This window comes from Plutella xylostella, chromosome 23 (assembly GCF_932276165.1).
Source record: "Plutella xylostella chromosome 23, ilPluXylo3.1, whole genome shotgun sequence".
NCBI lineage: Eukaryota > Metazoa > Arthropoda > Insecta > Lepidoptera > Plutellidae > Plutella > Plutella xylostella.
The window spans coordinates 10682098-10700360 of NC_064003.1; the positions used below are offsets into that span (position 1 = coordinate 10682098).

At 36.9% G+C, this 18263-nt stretch overlaps 1 protein-coding gene across 1 annotated transcript in view; it reads left to right on the forward strand.

Moving 5' to 3' along the window:
- Nucleotides 1–17989, forward strand: part of LOC105385178 — a 44957-nt gene extending 26968 nt beyond the window's left edge. Inside the window, exons 7-15 of the mRNA XM_048629630.1 lie at nucleotides 3346–3447; nucleotides 14589–14692; nucleotides 14886–14954; nucleotides 15091–15472; nucleotides 15645–15855; nucleotides 15993–16059; nucleotides 16203–16264; nucleotides 16623–16787; nucleotides 17094–17989. Coding sequence (XP_048485587.1) covers nucleotides 3346–3447; nucleotides 14589–14692; nucleotides 14886–14954; nucleotides 15091–15472; nucleotides 15645–15855; nucleotides 15993–16059; nucleotides 16203–16264; nucleotides 16623–16787; nucleotides 17094–17309 — 1378 coding nt within the window. The 3' untranslated portion in view covers nucleotides 17310–17989. The remainder of the gene's footprint in view (nucleotides 1–3345; nucleotides 3448–14588; nucleotides 14693–14885; nucleotides 14955–15090; nucleotides 15473–15644; nucleotides 15856–15992; nucleotides 16060–16202; nucleotides 16265–16622; nucleotides 16788–17093) is intronic.
- Nucleotides 17990–18263: the final 274 nt, after the last annotated feature.

The following is an 18263-nucleotide window of genomic DNA, read 5'->3' on the forward strand; positions in this document are numbered from 1 at the left end:
GATCCTATAGTGCCACAATCTTATCTGTTCCGGTGGTCAAAATGTGCAACTAACGAGACGTCATTGTCAAACGTCATCTCATACTCTGTGCGTTATTTGAGTTGTCAATTTCTGCGAAGAGGCTGATGCTACGTTATTTAATTTGTTTTGTGATTTTCTGCGTGAAAATAATGCCAAAAGCGCTAAAATGTGATGCAAGAAAAGTAATACTAGATATATTGGCTTTTATGCAGGAAGAATAACGTATTCAGACGCCTTTAATTCCGTTTGAAAAATTTGAAGAACGAGTTGCAGCGGCTACAGGTTAGTGTTGCCAAATATGACGAATAATTTTACCCATATACTCACATGTAATTTTATTAATATTTTCACCCCATGCCGTGCCCCAGCAGTGGGACGGGATGGGTCATAATGAAAAGTAAGTAGGTATATAATCTTTATTTTTCTTTGATTACAGTTGACATGTCACTTTAAATCTTAGGCAGTATACCAAGAAGAATTTCGCGCACCTGCAGCGATTTTAGACGAAATAAAGATGACTAATGACATCTTCTCCCAACCTATCAAGGGTTGGCTGGAAGAAATTGCTTTTTGGCAATAAGCCTTTGTACATTGTCTGAATTTCTTTTAATTTTATGCTCTTATTTCTTGTTACTTTAGAAAATGTAATATAAAGTGTTCATAAATAAATGAATCATAATCAATAGGTAGTTTTTTTAAGTCTGTCTATCTCGGTATTTCCACGACCCACAGATCTGATATTACCTATACCATTGTAATCTAGATTTAATCTCCTATATCAGAACATAATTCGAGCTTATTTTATTTCTGTTCGCTGTGTAGAAATTTTCCATACAACAAATGTCGTTTGATATTATATCCTCTTTCATTTATTATCGACCCAATATTTTGATTTATCTATACTTATGAATGTACCTAATTATAAAATAGGCAATAGCAGAAATGCATTCTCGTTTAAACCACAAATAGGCAAAATTTAATCGATGGTATCACTGGATTCGATCACAGCGATGCCGTCACCGGAACAGATAAGATTGTGGCACTATATACCTAATGAAAGCTTGTCATTGAGAGACATATGCCAAAAATTGACGCGCTTTTGTGGCTAGGGTTATTTAAAATGTTCCTGTAAAAAAAATAATATACAGTGTTCTACCAACAGATGTGCCTGTAAGAAGCATGCTGTTTTATGTAATTCTGGTGGTGCATTTCAGACTATCCTTTCAAATCCATGTTCTATTGAGGTCAAAATATTATATAGTTATGTAAAATATTGTTTAGACTTAAGAGAACCCTAGTTTAAGATTTATTTAAATAGTGTATGTCTCGATGAGACTGACATGGTCACAGTTTCTGGTAAGTGACCTAAGTCTCTTTAATAAATAAAGATTAAAAAAATATATATGTAATTCTAGATGTCACTATTCGTCAACTTGTCCGAACAAGAATTAAAAAATAGGTACTTCTAATAAAACCAAGATCTCAACTTAGTTGATAATTGATAAGAGATAAGTGAAGATATTATGTCAAAACTGTTGAGTAGCTTTAAAAGAATTTTAATATTTTTTTTGTTTTAATTTTATTGTTGATCTTTAAATTCCGGAATATATGATTGTTTTAATTATAATTTAAATTACTTTAATACGTGTTAATGCCAAAAAGTAACTAACTGCAGGAAACACAAAGTAGATTTTTTAATATAGATAAAACCAATATACTATCGTTTTATTTAATTCTATATGGCAGATTTCTATTTCACTAAGTTTAATCAAGAACTTAATAGGTATATTTATAACACTGAACTTAATCTAGTAATACACACACTCCGCACACTCAAATGTCTATTTCACTAAACTGAATCTAGTGATATAAGTATATCACTAAACTTGGTCCGTTTTATAACTATATCCCTAGTAAGATAGTAATGAATGGCTTTCTTATTACTATTTTCCGGTATATAATCATATCTCTAGGGATATAATTATATCCCGGCTATTACTATCTTACTGCGACATATATACTATAGTTATGCATATGTCGCAGTAAGATAGTAATAGCCGGGATATAATTATATCCCTAGGGATATGATTATATACCGGAACATAGTTATAAGAAAGCCATTCATTACTATCTTACTAGGGATATAGTTATAAAACGGACCAAGTTTAGTGATATACTTATATCACTAGATTCAGTTTAGTGAAATAGACATTTGAGTGTGTGGAGTGTGTGTATTACTAGATTAAGTTCAGTGTTATAAATATACCTTTTAAGTACTTGATTAAACTTAGTGAAATAGAAATCTGTCATATAGAATTAAATAAAACGATAGTATATTGGTTTTATCTTCATTAAAAAATCAACTTTGTGTTTCCTGCAGTTAGTTACTTCTTGGCATTAACACGTATTAAAGTAATTTAAATTATAATTAAAACAATCATAATATTCTGGAATTTAAGGATCAACAATAAAATTAAAACAAAAAAATATTAAAATTCTTTTAAAGCTAATCAACAGTTTTGACATAATATCTTTATCTCTTATCAATTATCAACTAAGTTGAGATCTTGGTTTTATTAGAAGTACCTATTTTTTGAGCGCGTAAACACAACGAACCCCTCCCTCGCCGCGGGGGAGGCGGCGGCGTGCCGCCTGCGCCGCACACTCAAATGTCTATTTCACTAAACTGAATCTAGTGATATAAGTATATCACTAAACTTGGTCCGTTTTATAACTATATCCCTAGTAAGATAGTAATGAATGGCTTTCTTATAACTATGTTCCGGTATATAATCATATCCCTAGGGATATAATTATATCCCGGCTATTACTATCTTACTGCGACACATATTTTGTAGGTAGGTTTAAGTAAGATTAAGAAATACTGATAGGCTAATTTGTTAATATTTTATTGTGCTATTAATTGATTGAAAGCGTTAATGTCCTCTTCTCCCAACCTAACAAGGGTTGGCTGGAAGAAATTGCTTTTTGGCAATAAGCCCGCCTTTGTACATTGTTAGTTTTGTTTTAATGTTCTTCACCGTTTATTAATTGTAACTTTATAATGTACAATAAAGTGTTTATAAATAAATAAAAAATGTTTCATTCATCATGTTCATGTATGTTTGTTTCTTCTTCAAGTCAAAACGGCTGAACCGAATTTAATGAAATTTTGTATGGAGTTAGCTGACACCCCGCATTAACACATAGGCTACTTTTCAGACGGGGAAACTTATTAAGGCGCTTTTTAAGAAGCGAAGCTTGCGGGACATCTATTTCAGAAATAAACTTGTAGTTCAGAAATCAATCAAATATTATTTTCAGGAGATCCGTGCGCGGCCGTCCCGGCTCCACCCGGCGGCGGCGCGCGCCCCCTGGCTTAGCGCCCCCTGCGATGGAGAGGGCGCACTCGGACACCGACTTCAGGTATTATACCTATCTACACTCACGGTAGCAAACAGGTAACAAAAAAAGATCCAGTGGGAAAAGCACATATTCCTAAAATGGAAAAGGCTAGCTTAATGACGCCTTCTGCAATTTTGAAGTAAATTTAACAGAGCAAGAGCATCAGGATATTACTTAAGTACTTACCAAGTTATTCGCATTTTAAATAACTTAAATCGTCGCAGTCGTAGAACAACGACGGATCTGCAAAACAGCAACTTTACAGGAGAGCCAGTTAAAGTTTTTAAACGACGTTTTGTTCGATAAAATGAAAACGGCTGAAGCAATTCATTTGAAATTTGGTCACATTATTATACGAATGGACTTTTGCAATATAGCCTGTATAATTAGTCTGTAATAAGTCTAGGTTTCCTGAAAAATCAGATAGGTCATTATTCTATGTATCCTACTATGTCGCATTATATGATACGTCGTTTTTTTACGGACTTTTATTGCGTATCTAATGGCGTATTATACTTTTCGTCGTTGTTTTAGGGAATATATGGAAAAATTCAAAGACGGATCTTTAAATAACCTATTTAGGAGGGTGCTATATTATTTTTTGTTGAGGTCCTATTTTTTTTACAAAATACAATTATTTCATAAAATGTTTTTTGAAGACCCCATTGTGTCCAAGCATCAGTCAATAATCATCCAATGCTAAACATAGGCCTCTCCCAAGGAGCTTCACAACACTCGGTCCTCGGGCTTCCTCATCCAGCCACTACTGGCTACCAGCCTACGGTTGTCCTTATTTGTGACTCGAGAATTCGTCGAACCCAACGGTTATCGGTTCTTCGGCAGATATAGCCAGCCCACTGCCACTTCAGCTTGCACATTTTTACAGCTTGGTCGGTAACCTTAGTCCTCTGACGGATACCCTCATTTCTGATACGATCCATCAGAGAAACCCCAAGCATAGCACGCTGAGCGACTTCAAATCGGTAGACCAGTACTACCGTCAGTGCCCACCTATCTGCTCCATACGTCATCACTAGCAAGATGCACTGGTTGAAGAAGACTTTTGTCTTCAGGCTCTTATGATAAAAGTCTTCTTCTCTGATCAGGGATGGCCGAGGAGAATATGTGACGGAGTTTCCCAACCCAATTGTGACATTTGTGACCCTTTGCTGGTCAAAGGTCTCTTCCTGGGTCTTCCCGTCTCTTCCAGTCTCACTTCAGTTTGGCGGTCTTAGCACCCACGATGAAGGACGCTATCTCGCCCAAATAAATTACTCATTGACGTATTGTATTTCTTGTCTATCTACCTCAACCCTACGTTTCGTGCTGTTGGTCATGTCTTTTGTCTTCGAACGGTTCATCTTTAGTCCAACTTCAAGGCTTGCCGTGGATAGCTCTCGCAACATTTGTTGGAGCTCGGGCGTTGAGTGGGAGAATAGGGCAATATCGTCCGCAAAACCGAGGTTTGACTATTTTTTACTTCCGACATTGATGTCTGTGTCCTCCCAGGACTGTGTCAACTTCTTGAAGACCTCTTTGAGGAAAATTGTAAAGCGTGTACAGCGAGGGTCGCCTTGTATGAAACCGTTTTCAATCGGAAACGTTGGACCAGTACCAGGTTTTTCCAATTTCACGTTGGCTGAGCTGCTTATGTAGATAGTACCAACGAGTTCGATGTAGGTTGGATGAATTTTGTGGTGTTAAGGGCGGAAAGTATTGATTGGTGGTAGATACTGTCGAAACCATTTGTATAGTCAATAAATACATGGTTAAGTGGTGTGTTAAGCTCTATGAACTTTTCAATAATCTGATTGAGCGTGTATAGAGGGTTCGCGGTAGAATAACTAGGTCGGAAACCGGCTTGTTATGGTGGTTGATGTTAGTTCAGCAGAGAACGGATGCGATTGTGAATTATTTATACATATGTGAATAATATGTGATGCCAAGCTAACGGGTCCATAGTTTCATACCAATTTCCTTAATTATTTACTGCCTGCAAACAGTAAATTCGCTGCTGTCCGATCACGTTGACTCCCCCGCGATGCCATTCACCCCTAGAACTAGAAAATTTACTGATTGTGGGCATTCAGCGTGTTTTGAAACTATACAAGGCCAGAACGCACCCATAGTGTACTAGCACTGTATAGTATCAAGTGAAAAAAATATATATTTTACTTGAAAATATACACGATATGTGCGTACTAATCGCGTATACTTTCAAGTTGGGATTTTCTGAATAGTTCTTGAAAATATACATTGCCATTACGCACATTGCTTGATTGGCGTTCTTGTTGCAAATAATTTATACCTACATGCTGATTCTGATTTACTTAACTATTTCGGTACATCTAGTACATGACTACAATTTGCTTGTTCTGCCTGTCATACCTATAGAATGTTGATAAATAAAGATGAACAAGCTCTAATTTGATTGATAAAATAATATTTATAGCAATCATACTTGCAAGTAAGAATATTAATATCTTATAATTGATATGAATTAAGAGTAATACCTACTACACTCACGAGCAATGAAAAAGTTCCAGTGACGATAAGACTACGACGGAAAAGACTAACTTAATGACGCTGTCGGCAATATTAAAGTACCTACATTTAACAGCGCATCAAAATATTATTATAACTAAGTAACTAAAAATGTAAATTTTGATCAAATTCTAAATTAAATGTTTTAAAAAATTGGGGTCATTTGGTGTCAACTAACTTTTTGCTTTTTGGACTTATTCATCGCTCGTGAGTGTGATAGGTATTGCGCTATAGACCTATTACAGACATATTTTTCATCAAGTTTTGAATTCACCGTAATTGTCTTTTATGAATTGTTCTACACCCTCTTCTGAGATCATTTTTACTATTTACAACAGTTCTACAGTTTAATTTAAATCAATTTACTTTTTAACTGTACGATGTAAAAAAAAAACACGTTACGAAAACAATGCCAAGTGCGGAATTATGATGCAATATTTAGAAAGCAATAGACTTATGCTACTATTTCGCATGAAAGAAAGAGAGAGCATCAATTCAAAATAACTACCTGGTAACTAATCATGTATAGTTTCAAGTGCTCGCATTGCCACGTGGCACTTGAAAATATACACGATTAGTACGCAGTGGTAACTGCTGCAGTATATTTTCAAGCCATAATTTTGGCCCAACTTACTTGAAAATATACGCGATTAGTGCGTAATGGCCTTGTATACTTTCAAGTAAATTATGGCATAATTTTAATTTGAAACTATACGTGAGCAGTCCCACCCTCTGCGTTTTGGCCTTGTATAGTTTCAAAACACGCGGGCATTCAATGAAGGAAATTGCTGTCATCTTATCCGTAGCCATGTAAGGATCCTCTCAAACTGCTTCGCGATGGTCATTATCCTCAGCTGTTTGACAATCACCAGCATTTGGTTGATGCTAGGACTTTCCCTTTGCAGTTGATGTAACGGTAGCTGTTAATACAGAAATTTAATGTTTGATGTGGATTCTGCGGCTGACTTGGTTTGTTTGTTTGGTAACTCATGCAAATGGCTGGAAAAACATAATTCTAAACCTACCCGCATGGTACCGTGTACCCATCATCACCTGCCTCTGGCAGTAGAGTTGATGAACAAAAAAAGTACTTAAGTACATAATTTTAAATTGTTTTTAAGCACATAGTTTTAAAAACATAATAAATTAGCAAAAATATTCTGAAAAATTATAAATTTATTTATTTTCCATTGAAAATACGTAATATTATGAAAGAACAACGACGTATCCTAAAATAATTCCAAAGAATAACGACGGTTATCTACACACGTCTACCACTTATCCATAGAACAATGACGGTTTATACAAAACACCAATAGTTAGGACAAAGAACATAGTCGCATTTGAAATACCGTCACTAAATTTAACAAACAAACAATATTGTTTTTTTAATACACCGTACCTAATTATAACTAACTTCTCAATGATTTTAGCGTAAAATAGGGTTTTTATTTTATTAAAACAAAGTTCCAAGAATAACGACGGATTTAAGATACCGTCTTTGTTCTATGGTAGAAGTATATAAAAAAAAATACTTGGAAAACAGAACTTTTTAAATAATAATTATAGCAAAAAAACATTTTAAGTACTCATTACGTGTTCCATGTGCTCCTACAGAGAACACTGACAGAACAAACAAACCGTCGCGCGGGAGCGGGTCGCGGGGGGCGAGGGTCACCGCGGAACATCGACGGGACGGCACAACCGCCCATGTTCTACGCGAAAAAATCAAAACCGTCAATGTTCGACTCTGTATTTCGCTTATTATAAAAGATTTAAAAAAAAACTTTTGTGGTATAGGTAAATAATGAAATTTTAAAGAAGAATCTGCAATAATCCGAAAATCGAAAAAAGTCAGATCCGTCACTGTTCTACGACTGCGACGAAATGTTAGAAAAATTTGGGGTCGTTTGGTGTAAGTATTTTGTGAGTGGAACTTTATAATTGCCCGTGAGTGATGAATTTTTACTTTTAGTCATAGCCATAGACGACCGAATGGCGTAGTGGTTAGTGACCCTGACTACTGAGCCGATGGTCCCGGGTTCGATTCCCGGCTGGGGCAGATATTTGTTTAAAGACAGATATTTGTTCTCAGGTCTTGGATGTGCCCGTAAAATGGCAATAGGCCCGCCCCCTATTACATTGGGACTAACATAACACTCTGGCGAAAAGTGGGTGCAGCAATGCACCTCTGCCTACCCCGCAAGGGAGTACAGTAGTACAAGGCGTGAGTGCGTGTTTTTTTTTTTTTTTTTTTTTTTCATAGCCATGTCGCATGGGCGTACCCAGGTAGGGGCAGGTGGGGGCAGCTGCCCCCCCCTAGCCCTTGCAAACTGAGATTTTTTTCATCATATGTTTAAAAAAAAGCATAATATCGCCTTATATACGCCTAACAGTGCTAGGGTTTTTTTTTTAAATCATCGTTTTCCTGGAAAAGTCATAGCACATTCGTGCTATCTGGGTTTCAAAACAACTAACACACATTTGTGCATTACGATATTTTACTTAGGATACCTACTTAATTGATTGAAATAAAAAACAAAAATATGAATTAATCACTTTCTTAAGGCTGTCACTAAAGCTGGAAGAAAATCAGAATCTGTCAAATCTAGTGAGGGGGGGTTGAGGTATGCGGGGCGTTCTACGGACAATGACATGAAATTTTAACATAGTACTCGAAAACATAAAAGTGAAGACATGCCACTTTGTTAAAAATATACTAAGTAAGTAATATTGTTTTGTGATACGAAAATATTTATTTTTATTTGAAAGTATTTTTAATATTTAATAATTAATTATATATAAAGTCGTACCCGTGCCGATATTTATACAGGTTGTTGCAAAAAGGGTTTAATACTATGCCGAAACCTACGTGTGCAGCATGTTATTGATGTTATTTCTAAGCCAGGAAATGAAATCAGAATGTAAAAAAATCGCGAAAATATTATCAGAGTTTAATAGTTCAGGGTGTTGTATTAAACTCTGCCCCCGTGTAATAAAAAAAGTATAGTTAGCCGAAAGGGCGTTACTCAGGCGTCACTCTGAAAAACTTTTATCCTACGTAATTTTTTATATTCATGAAAAAAACGCTTCTTCATATAATTTTTTTTTGGTCACGTGACCTTTTAGTTAGACGACCTGTTTTTTTTTGGTGTTTCAAAAGCAGAACAGTAGTTTGCAGAACTCTGCATATACAGGGTGTCACAAAAGGTTACGTAGCTGGCAAAGGGATATGGGGAGGTCACCAGAAAAATAATAACATGTAAGTACCCCCGCAAGGGAGTACATTAATACAAGGCGAGAGTGTGTATTTTTTTTTTTAAGTACTTATGTGTATTTGGAATATGATAGAAATAATATTTTTGTTTCTTAAAAACCAAAAAATTTACACCTTGCTGCGCTCTTTTGCTCACTGTAAGTACACCTACAAATATTGCTGTATTAAAAAAAACGGTTTTGTTATAACGATTATAAAAAAAAAGTTATTTTCATGTCAAGGAGTCATTTACCTAATTACGATTTCACTCAACAGCAGGTGAACTGAAAAAATAAGTTCTAGTTCTATCATCACTTTAGATCGCAAACATTGTAACTCCACTTTTCTCGGCGAAAAGTACTCTTTGGTGTCAATAGAAACGTTTTTTGAATTCACATGTTTTCCTCTTTATTCGAAAAAAAAAACAGTATTCCGCATTTTACCATTTGTTTTCCTCTAAACCCCAAACCGTGATTTTTAAACAAGAAAACTTAGTAATTATACCCTTTATTCTCATATATACAACGTGCGATGTAGGCGAACGTGAACGAAAACTATGCAATAAGCCTTTGTTTTTATTACTACTTTAGTAAATTACAATAACATACTCAACAATGTTAATTTTTTTTTGCAATGTTATGTTGTTAAATTAAGATCTAATATTTTATTAACATGAAGTTACTTTCAACTTTTTTTTGCATCTATGCGTCGAATCACAGCATGACGGCTGCTGCAGCTTCCTGCTGTCCTGTCCTCCAACCAATCCCACCAGTACTGCAGGTTGCGTCGAATACGAGCCATTCTCTTCGACTTGACAAGACAGGTGCTCCCGGAAGGATCATAGATCGCACGGAACCCGTACCGTATAGAGGCAACGGACTCCTTTGCAACAGCCCCCCAGATTCGGAAGTAGCCCATGCACTGCATGGCGAGCAAAGCTGCAGCAATTTTTTCGTAATGAATCATTGGGATGTCATCCCCGAAGGAGGCTCTCAGCCTACCTCACGACCTGTGTGACATTAGAAAAATGCACTGTGCTAACGCCGTTTGCGAGCTTGATTTGCAGGACCGCGTTGTATGCCAAGTTCCACAGCAGAGGGGTCCAAGACCTACCGCTGTGGAACTCCGCAACTGAACTTCTTCAGTGAAAACAAACCCTCTCTTTTCGCATCCTTAATGTACTTGTTAGACACGTATGACCTCTGTCAATTTTCTGCAGATAAGAAGACAAGTGATGGTATACAAGAGCCGCCCTAAAGGTTCGCCCTCTAGGGGATAGAGTTGAACGCGGTTACTATTTTTAAGCAAACAGCCAGCGCAACAACTCGCCCGTGGTTCTTATCCTGCTCCGACAGTGAACGAACGCAAAGTATTGTACCCACTATTCGAATCCGCATTTCGGATGCCAAACTGACTGTCCGAAAGGTCGAAACCGTACCACCACAGAGGTATGACTCGTTCGAAGAGCTTATCAGGCTCTTACAGCAATCAGATGTGTCGGTACACTGAAAGATAATCTACAGGCCTGCTTTATTTATTTAGGAGCACTAATGGCCTCCTTTCAGTCATTGAGTCACTGGCACTCAGGCTGCGGTTGAACAGGAAGATAGACTGTCTAAACAAATCATTTTTAGGCTAGTTAAAAAAAACTTTAGGTGGGTAGTATGCCAACTAGAACTACAAATAAAACAGTATTTTTGTCTCCTCTAAAATTTGGTCACGAGGAGTTACGATGATTACGATCTAAGGTGACGCTGACGATATTTTATACAAGGTATTGAAAAAAGGGTATAAAGCTTAGCCAAAAGTGGATTTAGGTGCTATTCTGATCCACTTTTCTTCTACAATTTTGAAAATTCACGTAACAAAACCTTTTACATAGAAACTTATTCGATCACGTGACTTTTTACTATAGAGACCGAATTTATTTTTCGAGAATTTCCAAAACTTGGAGAACAAAAGTTGTTCAGAATAACCCCTGAGTCAAACCCTTTCGGCACAGTATACCCTTTTTGCAACATCCTGTATAGGTAATATCAGGTTTATAAAAGACCTGGGCCTGTAGAGTGAGACTCGGCATGGGGAGTCATAATTTATAGATCTTTTAGGTTGCAGTGGCGAATGGGCACTGGTAGCCCTGCCCTTTTCTATAACTATAACTATAGGTAATTTTATGGCAATTTAAAAATGGTATAACATTTATCTATTTGAAAAAATCATTAAAAATATACATTACCTATCACCCTAATTTAAAAAAAAATTCAGCCCTTACTTTAAACTTATAACACCCCTCTATTTCCTTCAGGGGTTAAAAAACCTGTGTATTTAATATTTTCTTATGAGTTTTTTTTTTAAAACTAGGCTCTTACATAGTTGTACATAATATTATGCGGTATTTTATTCCACTTGTAACGCATAAAATTCATAGCTACAGTAAACATTTCATTTTTTTCATGGCGAGATACAGTCGCACTTAACCGCTTTTTTGCAAAGCTTGTTAAATAGATTTAAAAAATTATGTAAATTTTAGATCTTCAATTTTTAAAAATACTTACTTATTTTTAACAACCTGTAGTGTACAGACTACCACATCTTAAAATATATATATTTTTAATTAACTACGGTTTTTGGTTTCAAATAAAACAAATTATGAACTTACTTTTCAACACCCTGTATATTGTGTAGCTTACCTACCATACACAACCGTTAAAATAAAATAAATTACCCCTCAGAATATAAACAGGCTCGCGCTTTGGCATACTGCATTGACCGTATAGTTCTTATTCGGAGAATCTAATAAGTGTCATTATGTGCAATGTTTACCTTTATCTATGCATCTGTAACTCTATAGTAAAAAATGTAAACAAATCGAAAAGGCGAAATGTTTTCTAAGAATTTTCGGCTTTTCTGCATCTAAAATGATTAGAAAATTAACTTTCCATAGCAAATGCATATGTATTATAATACTTGTAGTCATAATTTCTTGATTTAATCAGTTTTTGTGAAATATTTGATAAAAAATAAAATGGCGTGGGTATCGCTCCTAACAGGCCGCCACCAGGGCGACGACTGAAGAAATCTGAAATCTGTCACGGTGTCATCATTTTTAAACCGGAATTTATTAGTTTTTTGCAAAAAAAGTTGACTTCTGGTCCATTAAATCCAACTCTTTAAGGTAACTTTGTTAAGAATTTAATTACCTACACATACATATAAGATTCCATGAAAATGGGCCCTCTGATTTCGAGGGTTTTTTCATAATAAGTCAAAAAATGGCAAAAGACATGGTGTGTTTGCAATTTTTTTTAACATACTTATTATAATCCTGCACCAATTTATAAGCAACTAACATGTTCAGTATACCCTCTGCTACAAAATATATTTTTATCAATGTGATAGAAGCCACCGTTTTTCCAATCTAATCAAGTATATCAAGCCGACTTTAGCATTTTAGCTTTAGGGATCCCCTTAAATCAATCTTTGCAACTATATTATAAAAACAAAAATATAATTCAGAAAACTTAACTTTTTGACTTATTTTTTTATTCTAATGAGATAGTTTTGACTTCTATCACATAAATGACAACTTTAAAGGGTGAAATATTAAAAGAAAACTTTATTAGCTCAAATCTTCAGTTTCAGTCTCTATTATTAGGTAAATACCCATGGAAAATTATAATAATGATAATCATAAAGGGGCAGGGCAGCTTCTGGCCAGCTGTTGGGCATTAGGGGCTCCACCCATCAGATTCCGGAGGGAGGACCTCTGTTCCTCACCTCTGGCTTGCCTTTATCTTGGTGTCCAGAACACTGAAGAGGAACGGGATTTCCCACCTTTTGCTTCGCTAGCTTGAGTGGTGTTTCTCTAGAGCAAAAAAGCTCGTAGAAGGATGTGTTACCCAGTAAGGTATATATAGGGATATTGACCGATAACTCGATTATCCTGAGAGCTGTGGAATACCTCTCCATCCATAGTACCTCATGACATGTTGCCCTCTTGCTGCTACATCACTGTAATGTGCTAGCGACTGTTTTGGGGCATTTACTGTGTCTTCGAGTCACCCCCTACCTTTTTATCCGTGTGTGAAATATATAGGTCAGACAGGCGCCATCTTCCTTCTATAGTCCCAGTTACCCAGTCCATTTAGCACCCCATACCATAACCCTTTATTAGTTTTCTCCATTTATATTAGAATAGTCCTGCACTAACTTTTCTTTGGGTTGGGTTTACTTGTATATTCAAAACAGGGAATATAATGTGGTTGCTTGGAGTCACATTTTATATAGAATTATTTTGTATTTTGTCTAACGGGTCTCTCCATAATAATTCGGCTTCAGGAACGCCTTACACGTGTCTGGGACCCTGGGTGCTGGCTCATGGTACAAGAAGTACAATTTTGTGCATTTTTACATTTTAAACCTGAACTGCACATTTGTATACCTAGCTGTTTTGTCGAACAAATATAATCATAGAATCATTGTGTTTTGCAAAAATTACTATGCTTACAACAAAGATAACTATGTAATATAACATAAAATAGATAAAATGTAGCATAAAATATGTAAAGGAAATTAAGTAAAACTGCAAAATAACATTAATTACTTAATTTCCCGGTGCAGCGGTGTCAGGATCAATGTACAGTGCTCCAAAATTGATAATGCGCATAGAAATCTTTGAGAGATCGGTTGTTTTCGATTATGTGACACATGATATTGACTCCTATTTCTTTCGAACAAGGTGCAAAATGCAAGTGTTTTTTTAAGGCTCTTACGAATTAATGATTCGGGTGTGAAGATCTGCATGTGCATTATTAATTTTGGACAAGTGTACACCGCTATTTGTGACAAACTGACCTCAAATATGAAACCCAATTTTTTTTGGCATTAACAACAATAAGCACAAACTATGCGTTTCAGTTCGAAGGGGCGAAATAAGTTTATCGCTAAAAAATATTACAAAATCGAGCGCACATTCGTATCACCCAGGTTCGAAAGGGCTAGAAGATAAAATAAACGTAAATTTTCCTGCTAAGTGGGAATTAAAAACGTGTGTTACCTACTCTGCGCAAAATGAAACAGGTACCTATGAGCTGCCCCTCCCTAGCTGAAATCCTGGGTACGCCCTTGGCCATTTGATTATTAGGGCCCAATGCGCTAACCACGAGCGCCGTGTCGTTTGTAAACCAATCTCATGTATGAAACATTGCTATGACGAATTGTGAAGTAGGTTTTTGTTCTAGGTATTGAGGTGCATTTTTTAGATACCTTCGAATGGTTTTTTGTTTCAGTCAACACCCTGTGCTATAATATAACATCATGTACTATAAATTTATAGCAATTATGCTAAGAACATCGTTTCCAGATACCGCGACAGTGGCTACAGCAGCGGGCGCGCTCGCCGCCCCCGCGCGCCCCGCGGCCCCCGCACCCGCTCCCAGCCGCCCGCACACGCGTATAGACACCATGGTACTAAATAATATTTATAAAATCTGATTTCTCGTTTCTCGTATATTTTTATGAAACCACAAAAAGCCCATACTAAATAACTCCCGCGCCTATGTTTGCTCGAATAGCAAACCGATCAACAGTAAAATTGAAAATACAGCACTATGCTGAGTATAGTTTAAACCATTTTTGTAATTTATTTAATGAATTTCAGGACCGGATTATGAATCAGCAGACAGGTCACCTGCTCGATTCGTTAGACCCGAATATGATGAAGAAAATGGTAAGAACATGTTTATGATCTATAACATGCAATATACTTATTAACTACACAAACTACCTACCATCTTATGTTAAAAATTTATCTGGCAATTTCTAAAAAAATCTCTCTAAACTAACTCAATTTAATTTCCTTGCAGAAGAATTCCCAAAAATCTCTCTGCCATTGCAAGATCTGGCTGCAGCCCTCAAAGACCTGGACGATCACCGAGAGAAATACAACAAGATGGAGTCACGAAGCAAGTCTCTCCCTAGACCAGCCAAGAGGCAGTCAGACTACGGTCCTCGGAGGGACTTCGATTCATTCAGATACGAGCCAGAAGATCGACACAAGGAGGTTTATCAAATGCATGACCTTCATGATGTGGACTATGAGAACTTTAAGGAGAGAAAGGCTTTAGAAGAACGAGAGAAGAGAAGAGTAGATGATGAGTATGATACGTATAGGGATCGCGGGTATGACGCGGATGAAGATTTTGAGTTTGATGATTCTCGGCATCGGAGGACTTGGGATGACAGAAGGTAAAATTGATTTCATGTGACCCAAATAAATATCTGTTTACCAACTCATTAAATGAGAGTCATATAAAGATCCGTAGGAATTAATGTTTACATAGTCAGAGTGAATTAAAGGTAAGATTTAGATTCTTAATTATGATAGACAAACTAACAAACTCCTTCACAAATTTTACAGAAGAGGTCGGGGTAGATCAGAGTTCTACGATCGTGAAGAGTACTCCAGACCTAGAGGAAGACGAGCGAAGAGTGCCGTCTATGACTATGAACACCACTACGACCACTACGAGAGGGAAAGAGATGGAAGATGGGCTGATGCTGAAGGGGGAAAAGGAAGGCGATTGCGTAGACTGCATACTGTCGATGACTCCAGATATCCTTCTAGATATGTAAGTTAAAATATATAATAATAAGCCTTTTCTGGACATTGCAACCATGGCTATATTCTTGTTAACGGAATAAGGTATCGTTTGAAATTAATTAATGATGTTAATGTTAAATATATTAAATAAAGATATAATTTCAGACGCCATCTCCTGATCGTGAAGAATGGAGTGATGAAGAACTGCCTCCACGAAGAAACAGGCCACCAGGTAAATTTATCATTTATTTCTAAGTAAAAATATTATTACATCATGGTAGTTGAATATAACCTTGCGTTCAAATGTGATGGCTTTATAATTCATACAATTCATTCTTATTATATTATTAATTTACTTAAATATTTAATTTTCAGCTTTTAATTCTCGTCAGCTAGACGTGTATGCCACTCCGCTGGATCAAGCCCCAAAAGAAGAGGTAAACATAGTAAATAAAGCAAGCCATTATCAAATTACCATATTTCCTTATCAGTATTGATTGCGGTGCAGTCAATGAAAGTCACGATGAGTTGAACAAAGGGTGTTACAGGCGGTATTATACATTAGGTTCATAAAGAAACAAAGGATTTTAGTTACAAAACTTCAATGGATTTCAATTCCACCATCTATTATTCGTAAGCATTTGAAAAATAAATAAAATAGACTTAGTTACTTTATATGTATCTTCTACGACATGTGTATTTATTTTGCCCTAGTCCAAGCTATAGCACCTATTACTACTATACTTAGACCAATTTATATCCTTCTCTCAATCCCTATTTCCGAATTCCCCCCAGATCAAGCCGGTGCCCATCTGGCTGTGCGTGCTGCTGGTGGCGTCCTACATCGTGGCGGGCACGTTCCTGTTCAAGCGCTGGGAGGGCTGGCCCTACCTAGACGCTGCCTACTTCTGCTTCATCACCCTGACCACTATTGGCTTTGGGGACTTTGTGCCGGCTCAGGTTAGTGTTTGGATTTGACGTCTTTGGCAAGGATGAGGAAGGACTGGTACAGAGTGGTGGTCCGTGGGAAACGCTTGTCCAGCAGTGGATTATTACGGGACGGTCATGCATGATCATTGTCAAGTATTTTTAAAAGTAAAAGGACCTTTGCTCCTTTATTTACCAGATGATGTGGCGCTGATCATCGGTGCAGACAGTCTCAATATTAACTAAAGCGGACATTCTCGAGCCACGCAGATAAACGCCTATGAACTGTTGGAAATTCCATGCCCCATTTTACTGTTGACCCCCTACTTTCCTCCCCAGTACGTGTTCCACGGGTCGGGCGGCGCGGCGGACGCGGCGGCGGCGGTACACTCCATCGCGCTCTGCTCCCTGTACCTCCTCTTCGGCATCGCCCTCCTGGCCATGAGCTTCAACCTGGTGCAGGAGGAGGTGCGGGCCAACGTGGCCGCGCTCGCCACCAGGCTCGGGATTATCAAGCCGGAGCATGGGGATAGTGATGATGATAGCGACTACTAGAGACCTAGAGAGTTCCTTTTGCTTATCGCAACGATCACAACTACTTGAATTGGCCAGAGAGATTAGGTCAGAGTGCGCTGGACGTATGGAACAGTAATGGTGATGCGTAGCTCATGAAGAGGCTAAATTATCGAGCCGGAGCAAGGTGGTAGCAATAATGATGATAGTGACTTCTAGAGATCTTCTGCTTATCACGTCGGTGACAAACAGGATTGGAAGCCAGGGTGCGGTGAATTCATATGTGGAGAACAGGTAAATACTAGAGAGCTCATGATAGGTAGCCACAGACTTGGGATTATAAAACTGTAGCATGGGGATAGCGATGATGATAGTGACTATGTACTAGAGCGCTTCTGCTTATGGCTTCGATGGTGAAACTGTCATGAAGAACATGGTGATAGTGAATGATGTGATGATGTATCATATAGACTCGAGATAAAAGTGACAGTAATGAAGTGGTTAAACTATATGGAATCAATAGAAGTGGGACAGAGCAATGTGTAATAAGTAAAATAAATTATATGTAAGTAAGTACCTAGTGCATAAGGGCACCTACTTCTGCCTGTTATTAATCAATGTATAAAAATAATTTAGTGTTAAGTTTGGAATAAAAGTTGATCTACTTAGGTACACGATAAAAGGTTAAATAATAAATTACCTAACTACATTAATAAAGTCTATTTTGTTTAGAAATCCTAAATTAAACATAATAACGTTAAAAACTTAAAAACTACCAACTAGGGTTGGGTTAGATTGTACACTGAGCGAATTCAACACTTATTTTAGTAATCTAGCTAACACAAGAATCTGATAATTTGTTATGAATATGTGGTATGGATTGATGTATCACAGAGGAAATAAACACTACCTTAGGATGTATTTCTGTTGAAAATTAATACTATACTGTTTGCTGAGTGGATCTATACAATACTTTTAAAGTAAAGATGCAATACA